At 31.4% G+C, this 22476-nt stretch overlaps 1 protein-coding gene across 1 annotated transcript; it reads right to left on the reverse strand.

The window, feature by feature from the left end:
* Positions 1–14601: 14601 nt before the first annotated feature.
* Positions 14602–22476, reverse strand: LOC131844554 (gustatory receptor 5a for trehalose-like). Its single transcript, XM_059193468.1, has 8 exons — positions 22343–22476; positions 18957–18981; positions 17857–17979; positions 16898–17058; positions 16490–16543; positions 15487–15643; positions 15090–15179; positions 14602–14649 (listed from the first exon to the last, which is right to left on the reverse strand). Exons 1-8 carry the CDS (start codon positions 22474–22476, stop codon positions 14602–14604), a joined length of 792 nt encoding a protein of 263 aa, XP_059049451.1.

Consider the following 22476-nt stretch of genomic DNA (forward strand, 5'->3'; position numbering starts at 1 on the left):
GCGGTTAAGCTGGCAGGTAACCAGTAGAGGCTTATAGGATGCTACGCGGTTTGGGCAATTGGCCTATTGTGACAAATTTAGCAAGAATTTATCATGATGGTGTCAAGCTGACATGTCATATTGCTAGAAATGGGGGCAACAGTCCACATTACTAACAATCCGCCCGATTTAGTAATGTCTGTCGAAGTATTATTTACCATATACATACATGTCTTTTTATAATCTTTTTATAACATTTCTTTTATATAATATAAATCTAACTAATACATTGATGTGTATAGTTTGTCTTTAGGTTTCGTTAAATATTTAAAAAAAGTTGTTTCACATTCAGTGATTTTGATACACTACTTAACATTATTTAAACATTGCAACGTGGACATAGGAAGATTGTTAGTACTTGTCGAAAGCGCGGTCGCCTCTGTTGCGACTAACCGCAGTGTTTGGATAATCAACGAGTTCAGGTTATTTGCTTTGTAGATTTGTTTGCTTCTAGATTCAACCCTCCTTTCTTTATCGTACCTACTATACATTATTTCGTGACAACTAATTCAAAAGGGAGCAGGAGACCAAATGTCATTTGTGTGGGTATATATTCTACCAGTTTCTAGAGCCAAACAATTTATTTTATAAGTTGTGTTTCGGTTTGATCAAGAGAGAGCAAGATAAGAGATTACAGGATAAGAGGTATGACATCTTAGTCCTCTAGAAAGGTAACGCATGAGTGGTATCACGGGTGTCCCATGATAACGTGATGTCCGTACTCCTTTTCATATATAGGTACATATTAGTACATATTAGGCCCATCTAAGTCATATGGCTTAAAATATGTAGCCTTAAAATTACACGATAAAGAGGCAAATTACACAATGATACCTTACTTATGAGTGGTGATATGTGCGTCACATGGCGACGCTGTAACCGTTGGTAACCGCTAACCATCAGGTTTTCGACAATTTATTTCTCATTCTAGAATAGTTACGTCTAGTCTATGCGAATTCACAAGAACAGCATTGTATTATATATGCTATGTTACCGAACTTGTATTGTAATATTACATACAGTATTCTATTGACCTATGCCTGTAACGATAGTTGTGCAAATAAATAAATAAAAAAAGGTAAATAGGCACTCGGTATTTTCTCATATGCAAACCACGATTCAACTTTATTTTGAGTTTAAAAGAAACTTTTACAATTTAATATCGAATAAGTAATTAGCCATTACATATTTATTTGTTTAATATAGAAATAGAAATAATCTATATTAAATTTAAATTATTATTATAGTTAATAATACATTTTAATAATTTTTCCTCATTATCTTGTTTTATTTCCAATTTCTCACGCAGTTCTCACTGTTTTTCGATGAGATAAATGAACCGTAACAATTAAACAAAATACTATTTGCTACCATGGGCTGTCAACCTGATTTATTTATTTATTATATTTAGGAACAATAAAGGTGTAATTTTACATGTTACTTGTCATAACACTGAGAAACTCACACATAAAATATGAACTTGACTACTATGTAGAATCGATTCCGAGTCAAAATTATCAGATAATTCATAGAATTCATAATAATGGTAACATATTGCTGCTATAATTATTATCCAGGAAACCGTTCTATTCGTTTGGATGGCATATTTCCGTTTAAAATATTAAATAACCAGTTATAAGCCGAGGCTTTATCCATGCGAATATATAACTATACCTATATATATTCTATGTTGAAAAATTATAACTTAGAAGAGATACGAAATTGAGATAGTGATGACCTATTTTTTTATTATAGTGTGGAAAAACCTTCAAAAAACGCTTCATTTTCAGAAGGATGTATGTTTGGAATTCGTATCCACTAACAAATCACACGGTATACCTACGAAAGCCATTGTCAGAATGGAGGTGATCTTGTTAGAATTGTACTGTGACTCCGGCGGTGTTCGTCCGCCCCATCTCGTTGTTAGGGCGACCTATATCCCCCTAATCAATTGTGCAAGCGTGTTTTATGTGCATAATATGTAGTGAAACAATTTATAATGGCATATATATTTTAATGGTAGTTGTAGAGTCAGTGAAGAGAAGGCCGGCTGATTACGTCGGAAACTTGGCGCTGTAACTTCATTTCATTCAACTTTCCATCCCCGGTCGGAGAGGCAGGGAAGATGTAGTTGCCAGGGATACGATAGAGTGCGAAGTTTCTGAGGACGATATTTGGGATAGGATAAAGCTGTCCCCACCACCATGTGGATATATTGATAAGAAGAGAGAGAGAGTTGTAGAGACAGTGAGGTGACAAATGTAGAATTTGATTTTATAGTTTTTAATTAGAGAATATAAAAAATAAACTTTAAGTATATTAATATCAAAAGAGTTTCTCAACACGGGCCATTTAGTTGGGGCGTTGCTTCAAAGATGCTGGTAGTCCAAGCTGGTAATTGTAGTACAGGGCTCACATAATACTGTACTGTTACGTGTGTGGGCAACAGTTACTACTTACCATCAGGTGGGCTGTCTCAACTGAGTTGCTATTTATTTTAAAAAACACTGCAACGAGCATAACCTTTAGCGTTTAAATAGTAGGAGTAAAAACATATAACAGTAAATTTAAATACGTAAATAAATACGTTACAAAATATCAATTACTGTTTTGTGATAATATATATTATTTTAAGATATTTTATTTTATAGTATATATTGTACGCACAAACTGTCCTGAAACAACAAGGGTTGTTGTAATTTATTCATTTATTCATCATTAGCTAATTATTCTTGTGATATTACTTTATGTTGTTGGTTACATTTAAATAAACGTTAATGTACTTACGTAGGGAATAAAAATGTTCATTTAATTTATTAAGCTCGGTTTCAAAATAATTGCAAAATCTTGACAATTTGATATTTTTGTGTATATTACGCGATATTTTAGCAAAATCTATTAAGAAATTTGATTATTCTATTTATTATTTATTGAATATTGATTTTACCTGGGTTGCTTCTCAATTTATCAGAAAGTCTTATTTAAATATGCCATATCCATTATTTTTTCATTGGATGATAATTTCTTACAATTACTACTAGTTTATGCTTTCAGTCATATGTACTACCAATTAGTATTAACTACTTATAAGTATAGTTATAGACTGTTATTTTTTAATATATGATATCCGATTAGATTTTCTTAAATGGTTTTGTAATATTGTATGCATAAGTAGTATTAAGTATAGTAAAAAAAAATGACAAATGGATAATCTCCTGGAGTGTCCATTTGTCGAAGAAGGCGTTGCATGTGCTGCACGAACGAGGTTGCGGGCACAGCTAGTTACAGATAATAGTGAACTGACAAAATGTACATAAAAATATTGATCATATATGCTATTATAATTAACTAGTAAAATGTAAGGTGGGTTGACAGAGTCTAAACACGGTAGTGATTAGTAGACAATATTTAATTTGTCCTGAGAATGTGACAATTATAATGAAAATTACACTCCACGGGTAATATTACGCAATTACGACGACCGATTTCGTATTTGTCAATCTAAAGAGTCTGTTATCGTCTTTCGAGTTAATTGAGTTTGATATTTGCTATATCACTGAAGGGTTGTGAAATGAAAATTCATGTTATCGTTCAGAAATGACTGTACTAAGTCTTGGTGTGTAAGTCTTGGTATTTTTTTAGTGTTGGGTAAAATAATGAATAAGTTTAGGATTTTTTTAGTGTGTTGTAGTGTTATGTTCTACCCACGTACACTAACGGTGTGCGCTGGCAAGGAACCAGTTGACGATTATAAAAAGAGTTTCGAGACGTGCTTGTATTTAATTTATTTTTTTCTAGAACAGACCGCGTGGAGGTAGACTTCACATAGTTTATTTATTATATTAAGCTACGGAAAATTTAAACTCGTCACCTAGTTTAGCTGAAACATTATTAAAAAATACCATAAATCCTTGCGTTCATGACTTTACTTTTCATCATATCAGTTGCTCCTGTGTGATAAAGACGTTCAACGCTCTCAATCTAAAAGGAACTGAGGATATCTGGGGTATGTCAGTTAGAGTCATGAAAACTGTAATAAGTGAAGTTGCTTCACATTTAACTGAAATATTTAATATGAGCATTGATCAAGGTATTTTTCCAGATCTAATGAAAGTGAGTAAAATAATACCGCTATATAAATCTGGTGACAAAGACAATATATCAAATTTTAGACCTATCTCAATTTTACCAGTATTTAGTAAGATTTTTGAAAAGATACTACTTACACAAATGTTAGCTCATTTTAATACACATGATTTATTTCATAAACAGCAATTTGGATTTATGAGTGGACGGTCTACTACTGATGCAGGCATTAACTTAATACAAAGTATTTTCGGTGCCTGGGAAGATTCACAGGATGCCATTGGTGTCTTCTGTGATCTCTCTAAAGCGTTTGATTGCGTTGACCATAGGATATTATTACGCAAACTAGAGCATTATGGAATTAGAGAAAAATCCTCAGAACTCATTGGATCATATTTGCGCGATAGAATTCAAGTGGTAGACATTAAAGGAAGCAAGTCCAAGGGGTCATTTATAAAAATGGGTGTACCCCAGGGTTCTATACTTGGCCCATTTCTTTTTCTTGTTTATATAAATGACTTACCATACCAGTTTCAAAACATACTTGACATAGTATTGTTTGCTGATGACACATCACTTATTTTCAAAGTGAAAAGAAATACAAAGGATTTTAATAATATAAATATTGCTCTTGAGGATGTTCTAAACTGGTTTACATCAAATAATCTAGCGCTTAATTCAATGAAAACAAAATGTGTTAAATTCTCTTTACCAAATGTAAAACAAGTAACGACAACTGTTAGTATGAATCATCATGTTTTGGACTTTGTTGATGAGACTTCGTTTCTTGGTATTGTTATAGATAATAAATTGCAGTGGGGTCCACATATATTCACACTAGCCAAAAGACTAAGCTCGGCTGCTTTTGCTATCAGAAAAATTAGACAGTTGACTGATACTGCAACAGCGAAACTAGTGTATTTTAGTTACTTCCATAGTATAATGTCGTATGGTATTATATTGTGGGGAAGAGCGGCTGATGTAGAATCAATTTTTATATTACAAAAAAGAGCAATTCGTTCAATATATAATTTACCGTGTCGCGAATCTCTTAGAGAACGCTTTAAAGAAACAGGTATTCTTACTGTTCCCTCTCAATATATATATGAAAATATTATGTATGTACGCAAAAACTTAAATTTATTTCCAAAAAATAGTCACTTACACGCTTTTAATACAAGGAATAAAAATAAATTAAATATGCCTAGTTATCGTCTCAAAAAAGTAAGTACATCTTTCATGGGACATTGTATACGTTTTTATAATAAATTGCCAGATAGTGTTTTAAATTTAAGTGAAGCCAAATTTAAGATACATGTAAAAAAAACACTTTGCTCTAAAGCTTATTATAAAATAAACGACTACTTAAATGACTACAATGTGTGGACTTAATTACAATTTTAACTTTTGTTATGAGGCATATAATTTTTCCCATTGACATGGATAATGTAATAACAATAAAGAAACTTATAAATTTTGTAATGACATATTGTAAATTAAATAATGTAAATTTAATATTGTAATGGGTGAAAACTGTGATCGGTACAGCCTATGCTGTAAATAATATAATTGACGTAGTGGAGTAACCTGAAACAGTCATGCTCGCTATAAAGTTCAAACTTGTGGCGGCGTGTTGGGCCGGGTCGATGTGCTCCCTCAAATATGGTTGAGTACAATGATGGCTGGCTCATACGTCATACTCGTGAACGGGTGCTGCTTGTGGGGACTGGTCTGTTCAGGTTGTGAACACTGATTAAATTTTTTGTTCTTTGCGATAGCATATGCTGGTGGTCACTCTATTCTCCCAAATTTGAATTTTAATAACTGTATTTATCATAAACATGTTCCACTATTATTTGAAAAAAATTACGAGCTGAGTTTCTTGTCAGTTCTTCTCATCTCGATATCATTCCGAACTGACGGTAGATTTGACATATCATAAGAGTCTGTAATAGACCTACATGAATAAAGATATTTTGAATTTGAATTTGAATTTATTAATAGCACTGGGCTAATCCCTTCTATTTTAAGGAATCTTATACATGTTCAGCAGCATTGGCTACAAGAGTTATACTAGCTATACAAGATTCCTACATGACTCGTTAAAAGATTCTCTCGGCCCGTCTGTTCAAAACTGCAATAACTAATAGAATAGATCAGTGAACTTTTGACATGTTAAGTTTAATTTTTTTATATATTATAATAGCTTTACATGAACATCATTTAATAAACTCGCAAAATGGTCCGCCGCTGAAAAAAGTCACTGCCACCTCTAGTTCGTATTACAAAAATTCGGCCAGCCTGATGGTAAGCTATTATTGTAACTTGTAAACTTAAGTAATACCTAAGGTTAACAAGCGCACTCTGCTGACCTTAAAGAATCCTTTTCACATAGTTTTTGATAAAGCCCATATTATAGTTTAAAGGAAAACTTTGGTAGAAAGCTCATTCCGCAACTTGAATGTTCGTGGGAGGGATTCAGAGACCGCACTTTATGTGAGTATTTAGATTCTAGATGAACCCGTGACTTTATCCATGTGCTAGTTTAATTTATATCATCTATATATATACACATATTTATACCAAATAGTGGTCGAAAATTCGACCCTAATAAAAAGATCTTTGCATTAGCAATAACAATTAAACAAAACCGTATATATGGGTGTGTGTGTGTGTGTTAAATATCTGGTAGTGTGTATAATGTTTTTTTTATTGATTTAATGGTGTTTTATATTTTTAAACAAATATTAGCATTCTGCACCCCTTCTCTGTATAAACTATAAGTATGCGAAATTTCATACTGCCCCGTCATCACAATTTTCGTAATATGGGGTGCAAAGTTTTTGTAATGTATTTTTATACATTACTAGCTTTTACCCGCGGCTTCGCTCATGTTAATTTATCCCCTTAGGAGTGGAATTTATTAAAATCCTTTCTTAGAGGCTGCCTACGTCATAGTAGCTTTATGCATGCAAAGTCTCAACCCGATCGGTTTAAAATTGACAAAGTTTCATACAAATTTTCATCCCCTATTTTATCCCCTTGAAGTAGTAGTAGTGGGAAGAATTAAACAAAATCCTTCCTTAGCGAATGCCTACGGCGTAACATCTATCTGCATGCCAAATTTCAGCCCGATCCGTTCAGTGGTTTGGGCTGTGCGTTGGTAGATCACTACGTCAGTCATCTATGAGTTATATATATTTAGATTTAAACAAATATTAGCATTTTGCACTCCTACTCTGTATAAACTATAATAGGTTTTCGAAATTTTATACTTCTTCATCAACGCAATTTTCCTAAAACTGAGTACAAAGTTATTGTTTCTGTTATTACAAGATGATATTATAAAGAGGTAAAATTTGTGAGACTTTTTGGGATAGTACAATTATTTTCTTCTATTACTCATTCGGAACGCAGACTCATCATAATGAATTAGTAAGAAACTTGCGTGTTATTAATTACATTACAATATGTAAGTAATTACATTACAATAAACCTATTTTGTTTAAAATTTTTTTAGTGTTACATAGCCCCTTTATTGAGGAATGTTATATACTATAATATAGCTTCACGCTACAACTTATAGGAGCCGGCGCGGCGTGTCGTTTACCCGTATAAAGTCCATCGCCGCGCCTGACTGTATGATCGTGGTAAACTCAAAAACTACGTCGGTTTAATGTTGATTTATCCTTTCATCGCTTCAAAATATAGCAATGAGGATGGACATTACCATATACATTGGTATATATCAAATATATTGATATAGATAAATATAGGTATGTACTTCAAATTTTTTTCCAATCAAATATTATTTCAAACTTATAAGCCACATATAACTTTGCGCACGTTTGAATTACTGCAGCAAATCTAATTAAAAAAGAATATAGGGTATATTACTAGCTGAAATTGTAGTATTTATAAGTGAAAAAATTTTTAATTATCACATATTACAGCAATATATTAAATCATTCCTCTTAATAACAAGTAAGAGTTTCCGAATATGACGCTAAGTACTATAGAACATTTTATAGCACCAAATTGAACAGTCTACGGTAAACTTGTAAGCTTTGGAAATCCGGTAATATGCCAAGAAAGTTGTAACAGGCAAATTTATTATAGAAAACATTACAAATATGTGTCCATAACTTCACAAAATGCGAGTTTGTTTTTGAATGTCTTTCCATAAAAGTTGACACCAATAAGCAATGGCAATAGAAAGTTTATTTTTAAAATAAATAACTCTCGATAATTCGCATTGCGTCAACTGGATCCAAACTGGGTGGACGGGGACTTTTAGTAACGAGGACATATGTCTCCATAGCTAGCAATGTACCATGTCAGTTTGACCTCCACGCAGTTCCCCCTGGAAACCATGTGATAAATTATTATTCTTGGTAAATTTGTTACAACGAACTAATTGACTTGACCTCATGTTCGTCCTATCATCCTCCACTGGTACCCTGCCGGCGTAAACCGTTAGCGCGGGCGGGTGCACGATTCGATTATCATCCTTAAAAAACTAGATCCCAACTAAGTAGACCCTTTACCTCGTTATGTAGACTGTGTGCATCTGTCTAGTAAATACTGTTATAGCTACTTCTGCCTCCTACCAGCTTACTTTGTAATCTGTCTCAGTTTGAGATTGCAGAATAGGCATTAAAGTTACACGATCAGAGGCATGAAATCTTAGTTCACCGGAATGGCAACACAACATATTGCAGATGTCATATGCTAATGTAATATCTGTGCTGTTCAAGTATATATGCGACGGTTATCGCTTAGGACTAGCATAGCATAGCATTGTATGGCAGTCCTATTACATAAAAAAAATAACATTTATTACATTTTATGTTTTTTTTAAAGCCAATATTTATATATATATATATATATATGTCAATATTTTATTACGCGATAGAGAGAAATAAGCGAAGACACAAACATTGAAAACAGTTAAGAAGAGAGAGAAATGATGCTAATATCTGTTTGATTAGGTACTTGAACTTGATTGAAGAAACTCAATTGAATTTCTTATTACTTTTTTGTTTTTTTTTAAAGCCAATTTTATATATATATTTCAATATTTCATTACGCGATAGAGAGAATTAAGCGAAGACACAAACACGCGAAAACAGTTATTTTAAGAGAAATGATGCTAATAGCTGTTTGATTAGGTATTTGAACTCGATTGAAGAAACTCAATTGAATTTCTTATTACTTTTTTTGTTTTTTTTTTTAAAGCCAATGTTATATATATATTTCAATACGTGGTAGAGAGAAGTAAGCGAAGAAAAAAACACGCGAACACAGTTGCTTTAAGAGAAATGATGCTAATAGCTGTTTGATTAGGTACTTGAACTCGATTACAGAAACTCAATTGAATTTCTTATTACTTTATTGTTTTTTTAAAGCCAACTTTATATACATATTTCGATATTTCAATACGTGATAGAAAGAAGTATGTGAAGAAACAAACACGGGAAAACATTTGATTTAAAAGAAATAATGCTAATAGCTGTTTTATTAGGTAATTGAACTCAATTGAATTTCTTATTACTTTTTTTGTTTTTTTTTTAAAGCCAATGTTATATATATATGTATATTTCAATATTTCAATACGTGATAGAAATAAGTATGTAAAGAAATAAACACGCGAAAACAGTTGCTTTAAGAGAAATGATGCTAATAGCTGTTTGATTAGATACTTGAACTCGATTGCAGAAACTCAATTGAATTTCTTATTACTTTATGTTTTTTTAAAGCCAATTTTATATATATATTTCAATATTTCAATACGTGATAGAAAGAAGTATGTGAAGAAACAAACACACGAAAACAGTTACTTTAAGAGAAATAATGCTAATAGCTGTTTTATTAGGTACTTGTCACAGAAACAAAACAAAAATGTCGACATTTACGCAAACCCTTAACCTGTCACCGTTCACCGTTTACCGTAATAAAAAACATGTCACTTTTTCCACAGAATATAAATGACACGTGGATTTGTGACGTAAAAATATCAGGGGGTAAATTCTGAAGGAGACCAGTCAATTAATCTTTGTGCTTATAAAACCATAAGTGGGTCTCGAAACTTCGTCCTTACGAGCCACACTAGCCGTTCCTGTGGGAATTAATGGCGTAAAATACAACGTTATTTGTTATTTTGTCATGTATTCGTCGACGTCGTGTATATGTATGTATTCGACACGTTTCTTTTGTATGTAGGTATTCTTCTATCGTTTACACTAATATTAGAAAGAGGAAATGTTATTATATGTTTATATGTTTTGAATATTAAAAAAAAACATATATCACTTATGGGTCGGATATGGAATTCAATACCAAAAGTATAAATAAAGAGGTTACATAAAAAATCGTGCTAGATTTCCGCAAAATTATTAAGGGTATATTTAAGAAAGTTTTTGAAAAATAAGATATACGCAAAAAGTCATCAAAGTGATTTCAAACAATACTTGTAAAAAAATATTTTGTGGTACTAGCAATACGTCAGCTACTTTAAACATTTGGCTCATTGTTTTAGCGAGTAATATAATTTATATAAATTGCACCGCGGAATATAGTTAGTAATATTTTATGCAAGAACTTTACAGGAAATACCATTTCAGGAAAGTAATTTTAATAATATTATCTGCTCCTACTAATGTTGCGTTCAAAATTTACATGTTTGTCTATGCTAAAACTTTGTTACGTTGCTGGTTTAGATCATGTTCACTTATCATAAACTGTTGCTTCAGAAGTTTAGTGCTATAGTAAAGTAAATATATACCTAAATGCGGTAATTATAGGTTTTTATTATGTAACTAGCTGTGCTCTCGGTTTTACCTGCGTTAAAGTTCAATAAAAAATATAGCCTATATGTTATTCTGATGCATAAACTATATTACAGTAAAGTTTAATTAAAATCATTTCAATAGTTTTTGCGTGAATGAATAACAAATATCTAATATAATTTTTCGGAACAGCTATTCCCTTCCTTTCTTTCAAAATAAAGTATTGTGTTTACACCTATTAGTGAATACATAAATTTAATTTATATTACAACGTTATGATAACTTTACGACGTTTAATAGCTTGCTAATAACATGTAAGTAAAATAAGATATAAAATAAAATAAAAGAGAAATAAAAAATAAAGTAATAATTATAAATCGGTAATTAAATTGAATTGTAGTATTTAATAACAAATAAATACAAAATAAAAGCAATAAATAATAGTTTATTTTGAGATTCTCTTAAATTCAAGTACAAATTTTTCAAAACTTACTTTAAATAAACGAACATACCGTAATTTCTATAGAAATATGCAATTTAATTTTCTGAATTTTGTTAATATAATTTATAAATCTATATTCTCCACATTGTCGTGTCCAGACACGTAACTTGATAAATATAAATTGTATAAGTTCTAAATAACCGGAGGATTTCCCAGAAAGGCCCGCGTACTAGAATCGAATTAGACGGGTACCCGCCGGTCAAATTGTCCATTACGAATACAAATGGGCGTGCAAACGACTGGAAAATATTGTGATTGACATTTATGAATACATTAAGGAATACAAGAAAATATGTTTCTGAAAAGGTGTTAACAATATTTCTATTTATAGCATACGGGACAGGACATCCAGCTCAACTCACTGACGTGATTACTTCCGCCCATGAATCGGGACTAATCATGACCCGAGAAACTGCAAGTATGCTGTCGGTCTTTAAGGAAGGTATATGATCTTTTGTCGAAGGTTTCGATGTTGTTTCGGTTCTAAAATATCTTTGCTGGGGGGTAATGGACATTTCTTTATGACACGATAGATTCAAACCAGCTAACGGCGTAAGACGGTTGCCTATGAATGCCTGAAACATACTGGGCTGTAACATGCGCGATGCTGAACCTAAGAAACCTTAAACTTTGTTAAGAAACCACATGCTGTAGTCTCCAGTAAATAACTTCGACAGGTAGTTCATTCCACACAATCATGAGAAAGACAGCACTCTCCGAGAGCACTTAGGTTTCAGGATATAAAGATGAATTCGCTGTTGATGGTAGAACGATAAAAAGTAGCTGTATGTATCGTAGATAAATAAAGCTATGAACAAACCTCACGTCATGCATCTAAATGCACTACGATGCAACTTTAACGCAATTTATTAGTAATTTAATATTGAATTATATACAATATTGCCTAATTTTTGTATTCAGCCTCTGCTGTTATAACATTGGCGAAATATGAAAATCTATTTTAGAATACGATAAACTTAGCAACTAATTCCACTAAAACTTATTAACCTGATAATTTATAGGCATTCCCACCGAGAATATAATCTTAATACGATCATATTACTAATAGTTCCAACATGTCCATTCTGAAACTAGATAAGACGTAATTACAAAGTAACGTAGATAAAGGATGGGAATTAACAATAGGTTACAGATTATGTGGTCAACCTGACGTCAAAGTGACCACGAACAGTACAGCCGGTATCTTTTTTATATCAGATTTAATTCGAAATTGCATCGAAAATATGACGCTCATTTTTTATTTTTATTTATTGTTAGCTGTCCGACCTCGTTTCGCTCGGGTTCATTAATGCTGAAAATGAAACCTCTGTCAATTTTGACAGTGTTTTTCAATAGTATTTTTTTATGGAGATTTATTAGAAATATTATATTTCTTTTTCATTTATCCGTACGATTTTTTTAAAAAGTTGTTTTTTATAAACCTAGTTTTGTATTTTGAATTAGATTATCTATAGTGTACTTATTTTTCGTTTTAGACTTCCTTTTTATATGCACCCAATTTTGAAAAAAAGGTGTCTTCGAGGTTACTTTAGTCTCATCTACTTTATCCGCTAAGCAGCGTGATTTTTAAGCTGTTGGTAGTAAAGTGTGATTGGGCAGGGAAATTACAAAATAAGTGGTATGATATACTAGCCCTCTGGGATAGAAACGCATAAGTGATATCACGGGTGTCACATAATAAGGTGATATCTATAATGCTATTACTGTATCATAAACATAAAATCTATAAAAATTGTTTAATTTACTGTTTTCGCCTTCGTATGGAAGTTTTCTTTAGGATAAGAAGTCGCCGAGGTGTTTCAGTCTCAATATGATTATAATATTGGCTATTATAAATATATGACAATAAGTATAGTTTAGTACAGGTATGTATTAAGTCAGTTGTTTTTTAAAAAGGAATACGCAATGAAAATAATAATGTCCTGAACAATTCACGCAGCGCCATCTAGTCCAAAGATAAGCTGAGCTTCTGTTATGGGTAATAAACTACTGTTAGATATATTTAAATTGATTCTAAACATACAAAACATTCGGACCGATAAAAATTATCATAGTCATAATATATATCAGAGTACGACGAATCGAACTTACGACCATAGTAAGTAAGGCGGTGTCTAAAACTGCTCGACCACTGAGGCTGTTAATAAATAAAATAAGGCCACTTCATAGAAGCATATTTTAAAGTGACTCTTTAGTATGCAGTTATTCCAGCGATGTCAATAATGTAGAGTTTATATTATATTTACATTCCGTTCTTTTTATCCTAACTTTCATAGTCTATATAATGTTATAAAAGTATGTGCATTTTATAAAACTGTAAATATTAGACAAAGACTGAGAATACTTGAAAGAAACACCTTTTTTTTTACATTTTGTTCTTGGGAATAAATACATAGTTTCAAATTCAGCTAAATTTTGAGCATATAAATTTAGATTAATATTAAAGTTTAGATGACATTTATAAATTTAACAATTATTTGATCATAATTAATTTAAATTGAACGTTGGAAGTATTATTAACATTCTGTTAAAGACTATTCTTATATATGGTTGTCAAATATTTTATTTTTTAATATTATCATTCTGCACTCCAGCTATAGGAGGTCTATAGGAGGTATGAAAGCTCTATGTGAAATGTGTGTAATTACCACAGATAATATAATGTAATTACACACACTTTACATAGATCTGCACAATTTTCGTAAGACCCCTTCTTACTTATAAAGTTTTAGCTTCACAGATTAATATAATGATTCAAATTCTCTAAAATAAAATGTCAGTTATCGATAATTGTAGTTGATATATTTTTAATTAAATTATTTCAAACAACTTCATTGTACGTAATTCATGCAATGAAATTGATTGAAATATTTTTTTTATATTAAATTACATAAAATTTCTAAAATGAAAGTAAACTTAGGAAATTTATTCTATATAACTGTTTTAGGGATATGAAAGGACAAACAGCATTCTAACGTTTTAAAATTAATTTCATTATGTAAATACTGTACATACTTCATTAAAATAAACTGTACTAAAATAAAACATATATTAAAATTACAATCAGACATATAAAAAACAAAAAAATATATCTTAAACGGAAATATCATGTTGCTGTTATTAAATGGGTCATATAATAGTAAAATAAACCCCACGCTGACTTGTTTAAAGTTGCATTAAAACTAACTCGTAGGTAACTATTAGACGAACCACCTGTAAAAAAAAACGATAAATACAAATTTGACATATATTCAACACTCAATCAATATACAGACACTTTCTAATTTATAGTATCAGTATGAAGTATATGGCGAAATGGTTTCAGATTTTACTTTTTTCTAAAAAAAAAACTGTTCTCTTTCTTCACAACATTACTACAAGAATATGTATATTATTATAGACTAATGCCTAAATTGTAACATAATATAGTACTACCACAAATAAGATTAAATGATAATATATTAAATAGTACTTTTATATGAACTAGTGCATCCGCAAACGTTAGCCAACTTAACAAATATAGCCAGTTATCCGGATGAATTATATTTTAAAACTATTCAGGAACTCATTGAAATAACTTCATAAATTTTCATCTACTTTGGTTATGTGACAACCACTTTTACAGAAGAATTATATATATTAAAAATACTTACATGAAGTATAGTACTTTGCGTTATATAAAAGAAGTCGAAACCACTGAGAGCAACATGAGAGTTATATACTTGGGCCATAAAACGGTGCGCCTGAAAATATAAAAGACTTTATATCTATTGCCAACAACGTCGTATAAAAGCAACAAAATAGATATTTTTAAATAACCCTTGACATATGCCACATCGGCATCTAGTCCCAAATCAATCGTAGTCATCAGAATTACTTCTTAAAGTGGACTAACTAACCTGATCTTAAGTTCATACTAATCTACGTCTAGTGCTACGACAAGTTTACACCATTATTAGTCAAGCCGGTTCACCATTCCATACATAATTTTTTACACACACAATTGATATTCCGCGTACAAAGCCAGGGTATGTAGTTAGTCATACATACATGAGAATTGTACATTGAGGATGGTATAGTATGCAGTGACTTCAATGGTTCACGGCTGGCGACGTAGAGGAGAACAGCAGGACCACAAGTTATAGTCGTCTTCAGCATGACGAATAGGAAGGAATATGAGTAAAACAGCTTCGCTGGCCATGTTCCTCTGAAATTATAGTTGTGAGTTTACTGGTAATTTAGAAAGGAATATGAGTAAAACAGTTTAGCTGGCCATTTCCTCTGAAATTATACTTGTGAGTTTACTGGCAATTTAGAAAGGAATATGAGTAAAACAGTTTCGCTGGCCATGTTCCTCTGAAATTATACTTGTGAGTTAACTGGCAATTTAATGAGGCATATGAGTAAAACAGTTTCGCTGGCCATGTTCCTCTGAAATTATAGTTGTGAGTTTACTGGCAATTTAGGAAGGAATATGAGTAAAACAGTTTCGCTAGCCATGTTCCTCTGAAATTATAGTTGTGAGTTTACTGGCAATTTAGGAAGGAATATGAGTAAAACAGTTTCACTAGCCATGTTCCTCTGAAATTATACTTGTGAGTTTACTGGCAATTTAGAAAGGAATATGTGCAAAACAGTTTCGCTGGCCATATTTCTCTGAAATTGTACTTGTGGCAATTATCTGCGAATTCGTCTACTTTTTCAGATAAAATTTAATATATCCACCATCTTGATATAGTCTATCTTGTTATTGAATTTCATTATATTATATTATGATCCATTCTACAATTATATTTAGTCATGAAAATGAATAATATTTTCACGATAGACAGACACGTGTACACTTTCGCATTTATTATTATTATATTGTATGGCAATAGGAATAAGAATCAATATAAAAAATATATATTTTTAAATTATTACTGTAAATAATAATATTCTTATATTAATATGGTTGGTTATCGATGTTTTTTGTTACCGGAGAGTTAGTCAAAATTTTAAATAATATATTTTCAAAATTATATAAAATATATTAATATAATAATATAATTACGTATAGTTGATAATGCACGGTGGCAAATGTACAAATTCAGTGGCACTATTTCTTCTGAAACATAAAACAATTAGCACATTAATATTAATGGGAATAGTTAATTAAATTATGTATTATTTTGCAAAAGTTCATTTAATTGGTTAAAGGATCTTCCAGTATAAGGCCGCTTGTATACAGTTGATCAGATGCTTGTTTTCCCAATTGTGACTTCGACTGGCGCGATGTCGCACATCCAAAAACGGCTGAGTGTAAAAACAAATTAGTAGTTTACGCTTCCGTACCTTGTAATTTCTCTACCATACAAACCTTTAAGTAAAACACATCTTACAAAGCAATCTGCGGCCGCTGAAATATTCGAAATGGATAGCTATATACTTAAAATATTTTTATTGACAATAAAAATCTTACTCGATAACAGAAAAGAACTGTAGACAGATGAAGAATAGGTTGCCACCGTAAGTTACAAAGATTATAGGATTTATGTGCTTGTCGACGATTTTGACTAATTGCGTAAGGAGAGTGTAATGTACGCGTAGCTCACTCCAGTCGAATTTCTCAGTTTGTGAATGCTGAAATTTGAAACTATAATTAATGAATAGTCAATTACTGAGGACATTAATTATAGTTAATCAATTATATAATTAAATAATAATTTTTTAAATGTATGTATATGATTTCAAAATATTGTTATTTATTTGTATGTATATTGTTGTAATTAACGGATTATTGTGAAATGATTAATTTCCGGATGTATTAAAAATGGCCTATTTTAAGTTGGATGTGTGGTATGATAAGAACGCGTGACATAAAGAATGAATATATTAGAGGAAGTATGAAAGTGGCCTCGATGTTGGGGAGGTTGTAGAGAATTTGCCGTATTGGGCTACCTGAGCTGACTTCGTACTCACACACAATGACATGACATGGTATGATCATCCCTCCACTGGCCCTGCCAGCGTATACCGTTAGTTCAGGCGGTTCCGCAATTCCATTATCATCCATTTAATAAAAAAAGTATCGACATCATGGTGAACGCTAACTTGACATTTTGACATGTCCACATTATGCTGGATATATTTTTCACAAATAAAAAAAAAACAGAAAGACGGGAAGATTTGAACAGTGAAAATTTTGTATAATTACTCTTCGTTTTAAGTCAAAAGTTTTGCATAATTTTTATATTTAAGAAAGCCATGCAAAATCGGAATAGACAGATGAATAAATTAATTACTTTTGTTTTAAAACTTGTTAAATATAATTATACAATAAAATGTCAACGTTACAATTGTTATTTTTTATCCAAAAGATACTGCCAGTATTCACGCTCTGATTTGCCATATCGAATTCTAAATTTAAAATGTACTTACTTTTTTCTGTTCCTCTACCAATATTCGATTTAAATTCGAAAATCGATTCTCCAAATACAAGCTGCTTATCGACACGATTAGGTTGTTAAAGTCCCAAACGAATAATGTTTGAACTTTAGGTATCTACAAAATTTTTAATATGGAATTATATTCGAAACATAGGTGGCCAGTTATCTAAGCCTATTCGTAATTTGAATAAGTAATATATAATACTAAAATATTACAATTGTATTTCATTAGTACATAGAAATAAGTACATTTACTAGAATGTCATATTTAAAATTATTACATCTTATACAACTATAAGTTTAATTCTTAAAATAATAGAATAAAATTATAAATTAAATAAATAATAAAATTATTTTTGTATTCATTCAAAAACAAATTAATTAAATTAAGTGACTATAGAGATAATATATAGAGAAAATAATTTATAATATATAAACTTTACGAATATTAATGGAATTTAACATGAATATGTTATAGATATCACGAACGATATGTACTACATTATCTTGTAAAAAAGAACACCAACAATGGGTAACAGTTTCCTATATAAATAAAATTTTATTGCTAAAAGTATATAAATTCATCACTTCAGATATCCTTTGTTCGAAAAAATCGTATAGGAGTTTCTTTCATTAGTACTTATGTAGTAACCTAAATACACACATGCGATCCCGGGACAGGCACGTCGCCCGTAATAGTATGAAATAAATAGTATATATTTAAAAATAATGTTGCGACAAAACTGAATTAATAACAAAAACACCATTCTTCATTTATTAGAAACACCTTTCTTTCTTAATTATATCTATTATAGATACTTTGTCTTGTTGTACAGATTTTGAGTGGGTGCCCTAGTCTCATTTCAGCCAACTCAAAGCCGTTTCATTGTAAGCCGTGTTTCCGTTGCAGGTTGAGAAATGTCAGTAAAATTTAGTCATCGGGATGACGATCTACCTAAACCTAACCTAGAACCTAAAGCATCGCTTGTTGTTCGTGGTACTGTTCATGTATATAGCTTACCACTTACCACTAGGTGGACTGTCAATCTGTTTGTTATTCAAATAACATAAAATTATATTCTCAAAACTTACATCCAACATAAAAGCCGCCGTGTAACTGAAATCGATGTATTGAAATATTACAGCGTTAATGTAAATAAAATATGCTTTTAAACTAAAACCAGATCCGTCGTTTGATGGGAAGCAGGTTGTTGTCATCATAATTAGGTGAAACATGGTGACAAAGTAGTCAACTGAAATTTAAATACATGATTATACTCGCTGATATGAAAAAGTGACGTATGATACATTAAAAAACATACAAACAGACAGTTTTCGAGTTGTCACTACTATGTCATTATAAGAAAGAAAATATGACCTCGGTGGTCTAGCGGTCTAGCACACCGCTTTACGTCCGATGATTGCGGTTTCGATTCAGTTCGAGGCACAAACATTTGTATTCATGAGTATGATTGTTTATGTATGTATTTACGAAAAAAAATATCTAACTATTTGTTTCAGTTGTCTAGTACCCATAATAGAAGCTTTAGCTAGCTTAACTTGGGTCTAGATGGCGCTGTATGAATTTTCCTGAGATTATTATTATGAATATACTAAAGAACCTAGAATACAAAATACACCCTTTTTTATAATTTATGTGTAAAGTGTAAATTAACTGCTAGTTAACTGAAGTCTGTAGTCTGTACATATATGTGGAATATTAGAAAAGTTAGTTTATAATGTAATGTTTATAATATAATAATAATAATAATACCTAGTATATAATATAATAGTAGTAGAATTGTCTGGACAATTCACACAACTATTATATTATTTTATAACGTCATCTAGTCCCAATCCAAGCAGAGCTTGTGTTATGAGTACTAGCACAGATAACATAACATACATACAACTGATATAAATACTTATATTACTTTTGTAAATATACATAGTAAATACCCAGAGTGATACAAACAATCATACTAATGGATACGAATGCACCGTGCGTGGCATTCAACCCGCGAATTAGATGTAAAGCGGTGTGTTAGTGGTACGTGAACTTGTATCAAGGGGTACGTGCGGCTAAAGTTTGTGACAAAAACTATCACACGAATATTAGAAATTATAATATACGTGTGATTTCTACAATAAGGGGTACGCAAGGTTTGAGGTCTTTTTTGAAGTGGTACGCAGCAAAAACTATTTGGGAACCACTGGGCTCGACCACCGAGGCTGTTTCGTCATATGCCTACTATGTACAATGGTCTTAGAATTTTTAGTGATAATTATAGCAATGCGTATCTAATATTCATAGTTCAGACAGGACAATGTCGAGTCATTATTTTATATTTATATATTATATTAGGATGAAATAATTTACATAAATTTTTACTCACCAACAACAAATAGAGAGAAAAGAATAAGGAACTTATTGATGTGCTCCACAAAAAAATTGTTTTTGGGTATTGGTAATTGGTTTTCTATAGATTCCACTTTTTTGCATAGTGTAGAAAAGTTCTTTGCCAGAAAAATGACATAAAATGAGGATATAAATCCAGCCGCGAAATATACTGTGAGTACTGTAAAGAAAAATATTCTTTATTCCTTATATATTATATATCCCTATCCTTAGTGATGAATCAGAAAGAGACAAAAATATTAATCAAGCCCTATCGACGACGCTCTGGCCAATGAACACGCTGTCGCTCGGAGCACGTTCAATCTTTGGCAACAACAGTTTTTCTGCCACATAGTAATCAGTATTTTAGACAACATAGTATCTAATTTCTAGATTTTTTAAGGATGATTATTGACAATATTTTTGGAGTGTATTATACTGAGAGAACGAAAAGGTCAGACTTATGGATGATAATGGAATGGTACACCCGTATGCGCTAACGCTGACTGCGAGGCACTACTGAAAGAGGTATTGTTTGAAAGCGAAGTTACGTGCCCAACATGTTAAAGCTGCTAGTCTTAAAACTTAGTCTAAAACTATAGTGCTAAGAATCAAAATACATTACATCTTATATATAAAATTCTCGTGTCACATGTTAGTTACCATTTTCCTTCGACAGGACATGACTGATTTTTATGAAATTTTATATGCATATTCAGTAGGTCTGAGAATCGGCTACTATCTTGTTTTCATACCCCTAAATGATAAGGGTTGTCTACTAACATTTTTTTTATTATTTTGATTTTTTATATATATACATATATGTGTGTGGTCGCCCAGCGATCGATCAATCACCAACACCAACCCCTATTTTTGAATATCGATATTAGTACTTACATTTATATGGCAAAACAACGTTTGCCGGTACTGCTAGTGAGATTATATATGTGATAAGATCAGGGAGATGGTGAAGACGATGACACAGTACTATATATATTAATTGTACATATTTATATATATTAATTAGCAATTCAAACTTACGTAGCTTACTAAGAACGGCACCATTAGCGAAAAAGTCATAAATAGTCACGATTGCAACTATAAACTGGAGAAATACTGTCGGTGTGTAGATAAATAATAAATAAGGAGATGTCCACTTGAAGCTGAAACTGTATACATACACTGTAAAATATACAATTAAAATTTACTAATTGTACATATAAATAATGACCGCGTCAAAAAACAGTACATATAATTAAAGTATAAAATCCAGAATGGCGAATAAGCGATAGCCCATATGCATAAACAGCATGACGTCATCAAGTGACGCCCGTGGTACCCTCGTGCTCGCTGCCACCACAGAAGACTGTAATTTCACAGTCATGTAATTACACGGTAAGAACCTTCCAACCGAATCTGCTCGGCGGCTGAAATAGTTGAGGCAAAGGCACTCACGCAGACGACTTCTTACCAAGTTATCTCTGGTAAATCTGGTCACACTGCTCTACTTCCGATGATCGTGGGTTCGATTCCTTGCATGGTGTAAACTTTTGTATTCATGAGTATTACTGTTTATATCAGTCTGGATTTTCTATGTATTTATGGTACGTGGTACTAGATACCGCTGTCCAGGATAATTTATTTATATATTGTTATTTGGTAAACGTGGATGTATTTTGTTATTGTAACACTTTCCATAAAATGGGCAGTCAGATTGTTAAAATAATAAACAGTATTTATTTATTTAACTTTTATGCACGCAATACAATAGTACATTTGTCGGGCTTTACAGCCTGCCCATTTTTTACCAGTCCATCATAGATAGACAACAACATAGATATTAACAATATTAATCTTAATAATATTATAAACGCTTAAGTTTGTTATTATGGATGTTCTTTTGTTTATCGAAAAAACTACTTAACGTATTTTGATGAAACTTTTCAGTAATATAGTTATACATCAGAATAATATATAGGCTAGAAATTTAACGCGGTAAAACCACGGGCACAGATAATATAATATAATACGATATAGTGCTAATTTTTAAACAGGGTCATGCAGTTGTTACCTATCCTACCTTTTATTTTTAGTTCCACTAACTGGCCACAATCCCATATACCTACATATTACTAGAATCGGTTTAACACATTTGAAAAATTCTCCATTATTATTCGATTTTTCCATAAACGAGTATTTATGAGAATTCGACAT

The sequence above is a fragment of the Achroia grisella genome, unplaced genomic scaffold (genome assembly GCF_030625045.1).
Source record: "Achroia grisella isolate CSIRO2021 unplaced genomic scaffold, CSIRO_AGI_Agris_v1 utg402, whole genome shotgun sequence".
NCBI lineage: Eukaryota > Metazoa > Arthropoda > Insecta > Lepidoptera > Pyralidae > Achroia > Achroia grisella.

What these genes read in the sequence shown, in the direction of transcription:
- LOC131844554 (XM_059193468.1), bottom strand. Translation starts at nt 22,476, where the DNA reads ATGTCGAATTCTCATAAATACTCGTTTATGGAAAAATCGAATAATAAT. An exon ending in AGTGGAACTAAAAATAAAAG is followed by an intron (nt 18,982 to 22,342) that starts GTAGGATAGGTA and finishes CATCGATTTCAG; the next exon opens with TTACACGGCGGCTTTTATGT. An exon ending in CCGTGCATTATCAACTATAC is followed by an intron (nt 15,644 to 16,489) that starts GTAATTATATTA and finishes CTATAATTTCAG; the next exon opens with AGGAACATGGCCAGCGAAGC.